General features: G+C 48.1%; 1 protein-coding gene across 16 annotated transcripts in view; it reads left to right on the forward strand.

Moving 5' to 3' along the window:
• Positions 1 to 10992, forward strand: part of MYO9A (myosin IXA) — a 187948-nt gene that overhangs the window by 174113 nt on the left and 2843 nt on the right. For 13 of the 16 annotated variants that reach the window (XM_080607332.1, XM_080607345.1, XM_080607335.1 and 10 more), the window contains 9 exons: positions 520 to 581; positions 3338 to 3530; positions 3973 to 4101; positions 4908 to 5013; positions 5129 to 5260; positions 6534 to 6657; positions 7729 to 7782; positions 10440 to 10642; positions 10842 to 10984. In XM_080607332.1, coding sequence (XP_080463458.1) covers positions 520 to 581; positions 3338 to 3530; positions 3973 to 4101; positions 4908 to 5013; positions 5129 to 5260; positions 6534 to 6657; positions 7729 to 7782; positions 10440 to 10642; positions 10842 to 10984 — 1146 coding nt within the window. The remainder of the gene's footprint in view (positions 1 to 519; positions 582 to 3337; positions 3531 to 3972; positions 4102 to 4907; positions 5014 to 5128; positions 5261 to 6533; positions 6658 to 7728; positions 7783 to 10439; positions 10643 to 10841; positions 10985 to 10992) is intronic. The other 3 variants (XM_080607338.1, XM_080607344.1, XM_080607334.1) reach the window with 1 other exon arrangement.

A 10992-nucleotide genomic window follows, 5' to 3' on the forward strand; every position in this document is an offset into this window, starting at 1 on the left:
TGAGTCTCATGACCATCACAAGTTCATTGGACTTAGACCATTTGACCTCTGGGTACTTGAACTTTTGGGGAGCCCAGGAAAGTGGAGGAGGAACAGGCAAGGTTGAGACATTTTTTTTTAATTTTAATTTTTTCAATGATTCTCTTATTAGGTTGAAAATATCAGCCCTGTGGTGTTTCAGGCTGGTATCCAGTGCAGGAAGAATACAAATTAGGTGCTCTTTCCAACCTATGAGTTATATGCATGTCTGATAGCTCAGAGTGACTCATGGGCTATTTTCTGAGTTGATCTGTCAAGTCGTTTTTTTAACGTTTCAGGAACTTAAATATAGGGCCTTTAAAATTAAAGGCTTCTTTTTCTTTTTTTTTTTTGAGTCAATCTAATATAGACTTGGCCCCTGAAGAATGCAAATTCAACATGCTTTTGACATGCACAAATTCTAAGAAGAGCTACTTAATTCACATTTGTGCAGAGGTCTGAAGTTTTGAATTATTAAAAACTATTTTTTCTTCGTTGCAGTATGTAAATATGCTTGTCACAAGAAGTGCTGTCTTAAAACCACGACCAAGTGCTCCAAAAAGGTAAGTTTCTCTCATTCCTTTTCTCTCATTAAATACCTCTCTGACTGTCATCCCAATCTTTTTTAGCCTTTTTTAACAAACACTTACGAGCACAGAACTTGGTACAATGCTGGCAATAACCCTTCATCGAGAGAAGGTTGGGCTGGAGCTCCCTGGAGGTTTCTCCAGCCACTGCTTCTGTGACTGCTTGTATTTCAGTAGTAATACAGAGATGCATCAAGATAGACATCTGCCCAGTCATGCAGCACCTCTTGCAGTGATGTTCTTGGCTTGTAACCGTGCTGAATAATTGAAAGCTGCCTCATTTTATAGCTTTCGAGTACTTCAAAATGTGGTTGGTATAAAAAGATAATGTTTTTGAACAGAGTCGGTGCTACACAGAGAACTCTCAATGTCCAGCGCATTTCATGGTGCGCAATTTTTTTTGTTCTGTGGTGCTGCAGTTTTGGCTGCCATGGTTTTATGTTTATTCTTAGAAGGTCAGGATGCTCCCCTGTGGCCGGTGGGGTTCTTGCAATCCACAGCCAGAAGCATAACCCGCTGCAGCACCCCCAGCCCTAGTTTTGCAAGGCTGAAGCCTTTGTTCCCAGTACAAAAGGCAAAAATACAGGTTGTTCTTCACCCTGCTGCTCCCTGATAGGGCTCCCCACGCAGTCCCCAAACAGCCGTGGCACTGCAGCTGAGGATGGGGACAGCGAGAGGAGAAGGGTGGGTGGATGGTGCTGAAGCACTTACTCTGCTCATTAGAGGTGAATTAAGTATTGTTTACCGCATTCAAGGATATGTTTGACAGTGAATGAATGCAGCAGGTCGCCCCAGCTAACAATGAGTCATCAAGCTTTCTTTTTTTGTTTTGAATAGTTTATTTTGTGCTGCATATGCCCCCAAAATAATAATGCAGGCAGGATAATAATGTGTGCAAAGCTTTATCAGACCCTAAGAGGCTTCTCAGGTGTACAGCCTCCATAAAGCCTTATGATTACATTTTTCCCAAGGAATAATCTGAAAAAAAAAAATATATATATATGTATATATAAGTATGTATATATGAATATATTTGCTTTGATACAATATTTCTTCTGCAATTTCTCTCTTTCTGGCAGTCCACCTTTGTAAGAGTTGGGAATGGGTTCTCTGAGGTTTTGTTCTACAAATCTGTGAAGTTTAATGAGATCACTGATTTTTTCAAAGACGTTGCCTTGCATGTTTTTAGACCTTTTGCATCTGTGATTTGAGATCTGAACAACCGAGCCTCCTGTTTACAGGGAGGAGACCTTTAGGCTTTGCTAGATGCCACTATTTCACAGGCTGGTCCTCATGCTCTTGGGTCTGCAGTCCGAGCCCATCACCTTGGCCATGGTTCCATGACACCCACCCAGAAATGGAGCAGGAAGGGAGCTGAGGCCATGAAATTTTTGCAGGACAATAGGGGAATTTTGCAGGAAAATAGCACTACTTGAAGTGAGTTTCTTATTTAAATGTTGTGAAAGAGATACTGATGTGTTTTGCCTAAGTTGATCTTTCAGTCCTTTTTCGTTCCTCTCCATGAAAAATGAAACCTAAAAATAATTGCAGCTCTAAATGGTTGCTCAGAGATGTTTGGAACCTTCTCATTTCCTGTTTTTTTGTTTGTTTGTTTGTTTTTCTGCGCAACAAAGTTTTTGTGCAGTCCATGAGGAAATAAATTTACAGTGTCTCCGTTCGGGCAGTTTGAGGTCCTCCTGTAGGAAGGCTCTGGCTTGTCTGTGCTTGGTGGATTAACTTTTTTTGGGTTGTTTTCAGCAACAGAGTGCCACAAGCTGTGTATTATGCTTTAAGAAGGATGTCTTTTGTTTTCCGGCAATGGCTGATTTTGTAACTGCTTTCTAACCTTCTCCCGGAGTAGATCTGTTTCTCCAGATTTACAGTGGTGAGCTTGAGCAAATGCTGAGCTCATCTCTCTTGGTGGACGTGGAACTGCTTTTGCCCTTGCTTTGTCCATGTCTCTAAATTAACTTGACTTCCCACTGGAGTGAAGTAGGCTGCAGCATTTGTGGCATTACATCTGATGGTGGTTTCAGCAGCCAAGTGGGCTGGTAGAAGAGCAGACCATGAATTTCAGCTGGTAGCTGGGACTAGATGTTCCCCACCTGCTTCCTGGGGCGTTTTTGCGGCAGAGCATACCATGGTCATCTTCCTCACATCATCTCATGAGGTTGATAATGTTTTCTTTGATGAAAGGACAACATTGAATGGGAAAAGCAAAGGTGTAGGAGTGGTTGTAAGAGGAGCTGTGACCTGTTTCAGGGTCATCTTGCCCATCACTGCATTGCAGTGCGTGCTGTGTCACATTGCCTTTGCCGGGACTGGGTATTTGTGTCAAAATTTTGTTAGGTCTGCTTTGTGCATCATCTTTGGGCAGTGAAGTCATTCCTGGAGATGGTGCTGGAGGAGCAGGAGGTAAGAGGACCATGCCCAGCTGCATTTGGCTAAAAACACTGCAACCACGGTGTGGTGGTTAAACAAAGAAAACCCAAATGTTTATGACTTCAGGTGCATGCCCAGAGTCTGATTTTGTGTTGCAAGCTGGGACTATGCACATTTATGGGGCTGCTGGTAATAGCAAAACATCAGGTTGAGGTTAAGGTCCAGGGGTGTCCTGTCGTCCTTGGCTTGTGACTTGCAGGTAACCTGGATCAGTTGAAACAGCCTGAACATTGACACATTGCTTTCTGGAAGGCATTTAGGCCCTTTTGCGTTTTTCTCTTCCCCATCAGTATGATCCCGAGCTCTCGTCTCGGCAGTTCGGTGTGGAGCTCTCCCGGCTGACCAGTGAGGAGCGAGCTGTGCCAGTGCTGGTGGAGAAGCTGATCAACTACATAGAAATGCATGGGCTGTACACAGAGGGCATTTACAGAAAATCAGGGTCCACCAACAAGATCAAGGAGTTGCGGCAAGGACTTGATACAGGTAAAAGGGAAAAAAGACAGAAGAAAAATCTCTGCCACGGCAAGGTTTGGTGTAAGCAAGCATTGCTTTCACGTCTCCAACCAAGTGCTCAAACCAAAATATGTTTTTGAGTCACTGGCTTGTTCTTTTTGGGTGCAACGCAGAAAAAAAAATATAGTTGAGGGAAAGCTCCGTCTTAGAAATGGTGCCAGCAAGAAAAGAAATCCTGATCCCACCCAAGGTTCCTTGCTCTGGAAAATGTGTTTTCCTCTAGTCTTAATGTGTAAAGCTGAAATAAGATGCCAGATTTCCTGCTGCTGAATGCAGTGTGGTGGCACATGGATGTTTTCTGTCATAGAGGTATAGCTTATCCACACACTGGCTTCACTTACAGTTTAATATTGATCATTATCTCTTGTTTTTATGCCTTCTTCTCAATGCACTGCTGAACCCCAATGAACAGACATTGATAATGTGAATTTAGATGACTACAACATCCACGTCATTGCAAGTGTCTTCAAGCAGTGGCTCCGAGACTTGCCCAACCCTCTCATGACCTTTGAGCTGTACGAGGAGTTTCTGCGGGCGATGGGTAAGGAGCATCCTTTGCCACTGAAAGAGGGTAGATTTAGACTGGGTATAAGGAAGAATTTTTTCACTCTGGGCAACATCTTCCCAGGTCTCACCACCCTCAAAGAAGTTGTGGAGCCCCCCCCCATCCCTGGAAGTGTTCAAGGCCAAGTTGCATGGGGCTTTGGGCAACCTGGTCTTGTGGGAGGTGTCCGTGCCCATGGTGAGGCATTGGATAAGATGATCTTTAAAGGACGGATCATCTCCAGATCATCATTTCCTAAGGGAAATGTCAGCTGCTTTATGTGCCTAACTCTTTGCTTGCTCTTCAGTCCCAAAGCATCTGATTTGCCCCAGTCTTATTTGTCCCGTTTCAAAGTCTGTTTTTTGCTGTAAGGTTTTGTTTTGTTTTATTTTTACTCAAAGCCACAGGCAGTTCAGCCCTGTGTTTGGTAGCATCCATTTCCATCAGAGTTCAGCAGATTTCAACCTGCTCTCCAGGTCTGTCTTTTAAATGGTGATAGTAAGCATGAAGAATGTACCATTTTAAACAGGAGAAAGAAGTAGAAACATCATTTTTAGCAGTACAGTATACTTTCCAGCTCCCAGCTGTAACAAACAACCCTTTCAAAAAAAAAAAAAAAAAGAAATCAGTGTGTCTGAGAGTGTGCCAAGTGCAAGGAGGGCAGAGAGAGCCTGCTGAGAGAGGAATGAGAGGGAGGAGAGCCCTTGCTGCAGCCCCCATGGCTTGGAGATGTCTTACTGGTGGCAGGGGCTGCAGTGAGGATTCCAGCAGTGCCTGTGACAAGGCTGGTGTGTTCTCTGCAGGCCTGCAGGAGAGGAAGGAGACGGTGCGGGGAGTCTACTCGGTCATCGACCAGCTCTCCCGCACCCATCTGAGCACCTTGGAGCGCCTCATCTTCCACCTCGTCAGGTACACGGGACCAGTGGGGAGGCTGCAACTCCTCGTTGCCAGTGGCAGAGGCGAAGGAGCTGCCTTCATCCCTGGCTTCTCCAGTAATCCTTGTATTTTTTTATTTTTTTTTTAGGATTGCCCTCCAGGAAGAGACCAACCGAATGTCAGCTAATGCTTTGGCCATCGTCTTCGCTCCCTGCATCCTCCGCTGCCCCGATACGACGGACCCGCTGCAGAGCGTTCAGGACATCAGTAAAACAACCACGTAAGGATGTGGCGCTGGGCGGGATGGTCCAGCTCCTGCTCTGTGACTGCAGCCACGTCACCACTTACGACTCAATAACCTTTAGTACCGTCAGATGGCTCAAAAATAGAGAGCTTTAGCCTGGAAATGACAAACACTGTACAGCTTTGCATATTAACTGCATCTTAAGGAAGTATTTAATGTTTTCTCAACAGCCAAGCGGTGGTTAATGGGGATTATTAAGTAAGGGAGGATCCACCAGAGCAGATCAACTCGCTCTCCAGGATTTTAAAACATGCTCTCTGCACCCTTCATGCCCAGCAGATCTTAGCAGGAATAAGTGGAGTTTGTGCTGATGTGGTTAATCTTATTTAGACAACTAAGTCTTTATTCTTACTTAATTTGCTGGGATTTTTTTGTTTGTTTGTGGTTGTGTTTTGTTTTTTGAGGAGAAGATGAGGTTTTTTGGTAGGCAGCAATACTGTGTACTTAGATTTCTTTAAAATATTTGACATAATTGCAAAGGTTTTACAAAAAGTGAAGCACTTGCACAAATTCAGTCTGGCTCACTAAATAGATTTAAAAATGGATAATGGAGACATCTGAGATGAACTGTAGTGGGAAACCATCCAGCGAAGGGCTGGGCTACTTAAAGAGGTTTTTTGCCTCCAGTAAGTGTATTAAATTGTTGAAGAGCAGAACATGCTTGGAGACCCACCTGGTGGGACCCTTTTTGGCCTTAAATACCAAAAACATTCCTGTTAGACTCCCTTGCCTACCTCTGAGTGAGTTTGAATAAATCTCCTAAACTTGTCCCAGCAAGGGATTTCATTGTACTTTCTCTTGTAGACTTCAGCTATAGCACATCCTGTAATTTTATTACACGGAAAGTTTTTCCACAAACACAATCCCAACAGCATTAAAAAGTCAGCTCAGACAGCTAAATGAGCTTGTGTTGCTGTGTTACTGTCTCAGCTGCATGCAAACAAGTCTGCGTGCATTTGCAGCTCAGAAGCAACCTTCCTTTCACAGGTTTGCATCTTCCTTTCCTTGTCCCATCCCTCCCTTCCCAGGGCAGGAGTTTCTCTGCTTTAACCCTTGGGGGTCTTTAATTCCCCTAGTCCAAGTTCCTTGGTCCATCTGAAGTCCTTTACCACCCTTTTTAGGGAATTTCCTTGGGTTTTTCCATCCTTGCACGCTGGAGCTCTCAAGCAAGGCAGATCTTTGTGCCAGGGAGGGGCAGCTCAGATAAAATCCATTCCGACACCAATTTTGTCTTTTCTTTACCCCCCAGCTGCGTAGAACTAATTGTCATCGAGCAGATGAACAAATACAAGGCTCGCCTCAAGGACATCAACAGCCTGGAGTTCGCTGAGAACAAAGCCAAGAGCCGCCTGTCCCTGATCCGCAGGTCGATGGTGAGATGCTGCGCCCGTCCCTGCTGCTCACAGACTCGTGTCCCCTTCCCTGCTCCAAGGGAATTTGCAGCCAGGAGGAGATCGGGTGTTCCCATGGTGTGTCCGTCACAGCCCCGGAGGATTTCTGTCTTGCTGCAGGGAAAGTCAGACCTCCCTCTGGCTCTGATGCTCTCTTCTCTCCTGTCCTCTCCTCTCACCCAAAGCAACCCTGCCGTACCTCCCCCTGCTTATTCCAGCCTCCCTGCCCCCTTGCACCTGCCAAACCATCCCACCCCAGGCAGCACAGGACCTGTGTCCAGCCCTATGGCAGCTCCCCGGGTTTTCAGGGAGTTTTACAAAAACAAGAGTTCAGCAAAGGCGATGGGATAAGTCTGCCAGAAGCCTGAGAGAAGGCACCGTGGAGATGTAGTCGCTTGAGCTCAGAGGCTCCTGGTTACATTTCAGGCTTTATTTTGCTCACTTGAACAATTGGGTCCTAAGTTGAATCAAGCCTTTGGTTGCCCTCTGCTTACAACCACCTTGCTGTCACCTCATGCACAAACACCAGGGAGACCTGGACCGAAGCAACCCATAACCACGGCCTTGCTTTGTCCTCTTTTTGGTGCAGACAAGCTCAATAATGCTATCCAAACCCAAACCGAGCTCCCCCAAGGCTCCTTCCTGAACCATCTCATCGAGCTTCCATGCTTCTGGGGTGAGCGACAGCGGGGTCTGGGTCCGTCTCGCCCCGGCACACCAGCGGGCTGCCGACACACGCTACGTTTGGCTTTTTGGCTGTGGGATCAGGACAGACTCGGCCTGGGTTTGTGCTACGGGGCCGAGCTGCCCGCTGTTGCCCTCGAGGCACTTCTGACCACAGGTGCTGCTTCTGGGACTAAGCCCAAGCAATTCCCAGAGTCATTTTGCCAAGCTTGGGGCTCGGCCGTGCGCTGGCGCAGATGCAGCAGAGAGCTGCCTCACTCGTCCCGGTTAAAAAAAAAGACAAAAATGAACAAAAAATGGTTCTTTTGGAGGGCGATGGCATGTGCACTCTAACCTTCTGCTTTCCTTTTCATGTCCTCTCTAATCCAGAAACCCGTACTAATTGCAGTTAGATTTATGAGCATAACCCGCAGTTCAATCCCGGTATGTATTAACTGCACGGTGCTCTGTGCCAGCCGCGTCCCTCCATTGTGTGTGACCGCCGCTCATTCCAGTCCCGTGCCACCGGCCATTGTCCGTGACGTTCCCGTCTTGTCCCCGTGCAGGCGCCTCTCTCGGACCAGCTGGTTCCCACCCAGGAGCAGGAGCGGTCGCATCTGCCGGGCTCCCCCGAGGGCTGCCCTCGCCCCTGCATGCAGCTCCGTGAAAAGCAGCTTTTGCCCTCACATCTTGTTTTTCTTTAGTGTTTTTGTTTCTGTGCTTCTCTGACTTCAGCTTTCTTTGACTCTTCCCTTCCATCCACGATTTCTGCTCGGGATGCGTTTAGGCACCGTGCCATGAAGGCGTTGCGTTGGCTATGGTGGGTAAATCCCGCAGGCTGTGGGGAGGGCGAGGCATCCACCAAAAGGCTCTGGATGTGAGGCCAGCTGCACCCTGATGGCTGGGACAGCCCAGGATGAATCTGGGGACCTAGCAGCTCCTAATGTCCCCACCCCTCCCTCACCTCTCTATCCCAACATGAGCCACTACAGCAATGCGCTCCTCAGTGAGACCATGGTAGACATAGGATAGACACAGACCGCAAACACTGCCCTAGGATGAGGGGGAAGCTTGTGGAGCTTTACACCACTTTCAGCCCATGATGCTTCTCCCCACCCTTCTGCATCCACAATTGTTTGGGGAAAAAGGAGACCTGGGTTTGAACCATGCCACCCTGGACACTGTTTTGCAAGCCCTCTGCTCAGGGGCTTTTGGAGCAAACACCAGTCTTAGCAGACACATTAAATAGACCAGAAAGTGGTATGGCCTTCCTCATTTTAGCCCAGACAAGTGCTCGGCTGACGCAGCAAAGCCAGCAGCGGAGGCGCAAGCCCTTGTGCTGTGAGCAAACGCACATCCGAGCCGCCAGGAAATTTTCCACTCGTGGCAGCTGGGAGAGAAGAGGGCTTTGCTGAAAGCCCACGTGTACGTCGTCACCGCAGCATCCGCTCGCTGCTGACCACCCCGTAGGCAGGGAGGGCAATACACGAGGTGCTGGGGATCTTTGAGAGCTCAGGGGTTTTTGCTAATAGGATTCAGGTGGCTGTGCCTCAGCTCAGGAGCCCACGTGATGAGGTTGCCATCAGAGTAACGTTGCTCTGGGGCGCAGAAGCTTCTTTGCAGCTGGAGAAAGCTCTCCCAGGTGCGACACTGGGAGATGAAAGGGTAAAATGGAGCAAATCTCATGTCTCAGCACCAAGCAGCAGCATTTGTACGGGGTGGAGAACTTAACAGACACTGCAGATGGGAGAAATGCTCAGCATTGCCTCCCACACAAGCTGTGTCCCATTGACATCAGTATAGGGATGCTTTGCAGCTTGAAGAAAGATCCCTGCTCACATTTCTGATAGTTTTTTGCTTTCAAAGAAAAAAAAAAAGAGTCTCTTTTACTGTGTTCTGGGCATGTGGGTTATGAGAAAGACCAAGAGATGTCCCAGCTACAGTGCTTATATAGCCTTATAGGAAGAGAAGATGCATTGCAATGAGCTTGTGAACAGGGCAGAGCACAGCAAGAACTAGAAGGGGGATCTGTATTCACCACCTAAGAAAAAAATGATCGGTTGAAGGACGAGGGCAGCTTTTGAGTGGAGTGGAGGCAAGTGATGGGTTTTCCGCCTTGCACTGGTGTCCTAAGACCTGGTCATCTCAGGATCCTGAATTCGGATGATGGGTTGTGTTCAGTTACGACTCAGTCGTGATTAAAATCTTTCTAACGTGTGAGCCCCGGCAGCTACTCCACAGCATCCTTCGTATCAAAAAACCAGCATTTTTCTTTTACCCTGTGGAGCAAGTCTGTGGAGCTGTTCCTCCAAAGTTAAAGCAGAGTCCAGCTGCATGTGTAATATTCCTCCATCCATGATACCCTTATTTGAGACCATTTTCATAGTCAGAAGTTTTAATACTAGTAAAAATACATGATTCCTCAGGGCTCTTCAGCACAGGGGGGCTGCTGGCACAGCTGCATTAAATCTTCCCTTAACTCCAGGTGGAAGTCAGTAGCTCTGGCACTGCTGCATTTGACAGGTGTCCTGCAGGGGCTTGTACTTTTGAAGGATGCTCACAGATGTTTCTCAACCATTCATTTTTGCTGCTCTCCAGCTGTTCCTCACCCAGTTTTCTCATGCAGCGCTTCCTCCCATTTTCCACCTGGTTAGCAGACCCTCCTCTTCAACCTGCCGTCCCGTTGCACCATTGTGTTGAGTCTTGTGATACCTCCCTGCCAGGGAGGGTGAGCACCCCAAGAACAGGCAGTGTCCCCATGTGCATGCCCGCATTTCCTTCCATCCAAAGCCAACACCGTTGTTCACACCGCCCAGATTTGTAGAAGCAGCATGTGCTTGGCTTTTTTTGGGTCATGCGTAGCTGGTCAAGGTGCATTGGCTTCATCTCCACCTTCCCCAGTGCGTTGAGTGCTCCTGGTACATCTCCTAGCTGGGCATGAGATTTGAAGCCTCTGGGGTGCAAGTGGAGGCTGGGGCCATCTCCTCCACTCCTTGGGAGTGGAGCACTCAGGGGAGAAAGCTGGTGGCACCTGAGATGTCCTGCAGGCTTGCCAAGTAATCCTGTTTGGGGTCTTGCTTGACACCAACATTTATCTCCAGGGCAAAGGACGCATACGGCGCGGCACCTACCCCAGCCCAACATCTCCCGTCGCCGTACGCCTGCCCTCGGTGTCAGATGTCCCTGAGGAGACCATGAGCAGCGAGGAGGCCATGGAGATGGACGTCACGGAGCAGCAGCAAGCAGCCATGCAGCAGGAGGAGAGGGTGCTGACTGAGCAGATCGAAAGCCTGCAGAAGGAAAAGTGAGTCTGGCCTTCAGTTCGAGCCATGCTCACTCCCACGCCTGATGCCTATAGGTTCAGTTTGGGCATGACTTGAGCGCGGTTGCATTCCAGGGTTGGTGTGCTGTTCCTGGGATGAGCTGGAGGACTTCTCCATGTCCCTCTTGTTTTCCTTCCCCCCTTTTTCAGTCCTGTTGGGTCACGGGGTTGGTTTTCACAGGGAGGAGCTGACGTTTGAGATGCTGACGCTCGAGCCCCGTGCCTCTGATGATGAAACGCTCGAATCCGAAGCCTCCATCGGCACTGCTGACAGCTCTGAAAACCTAAACTTTGACTCTGAAGGAGCCATCTCCGATCGTTCGGGTGAGTAA

This window comes from Anser brachyrhynchus (assembly GCF_964034855.1).
Source record: "Anser brachyrhynchus genome assembly, chromosome: 11".
Taxonomy (NCBI): domain Eukaryota; kingdom Metazoa; phylum Chordata; class Aves; order Anseriformes; family Anatidae; genus Anser; species Anser brachyrhynchus.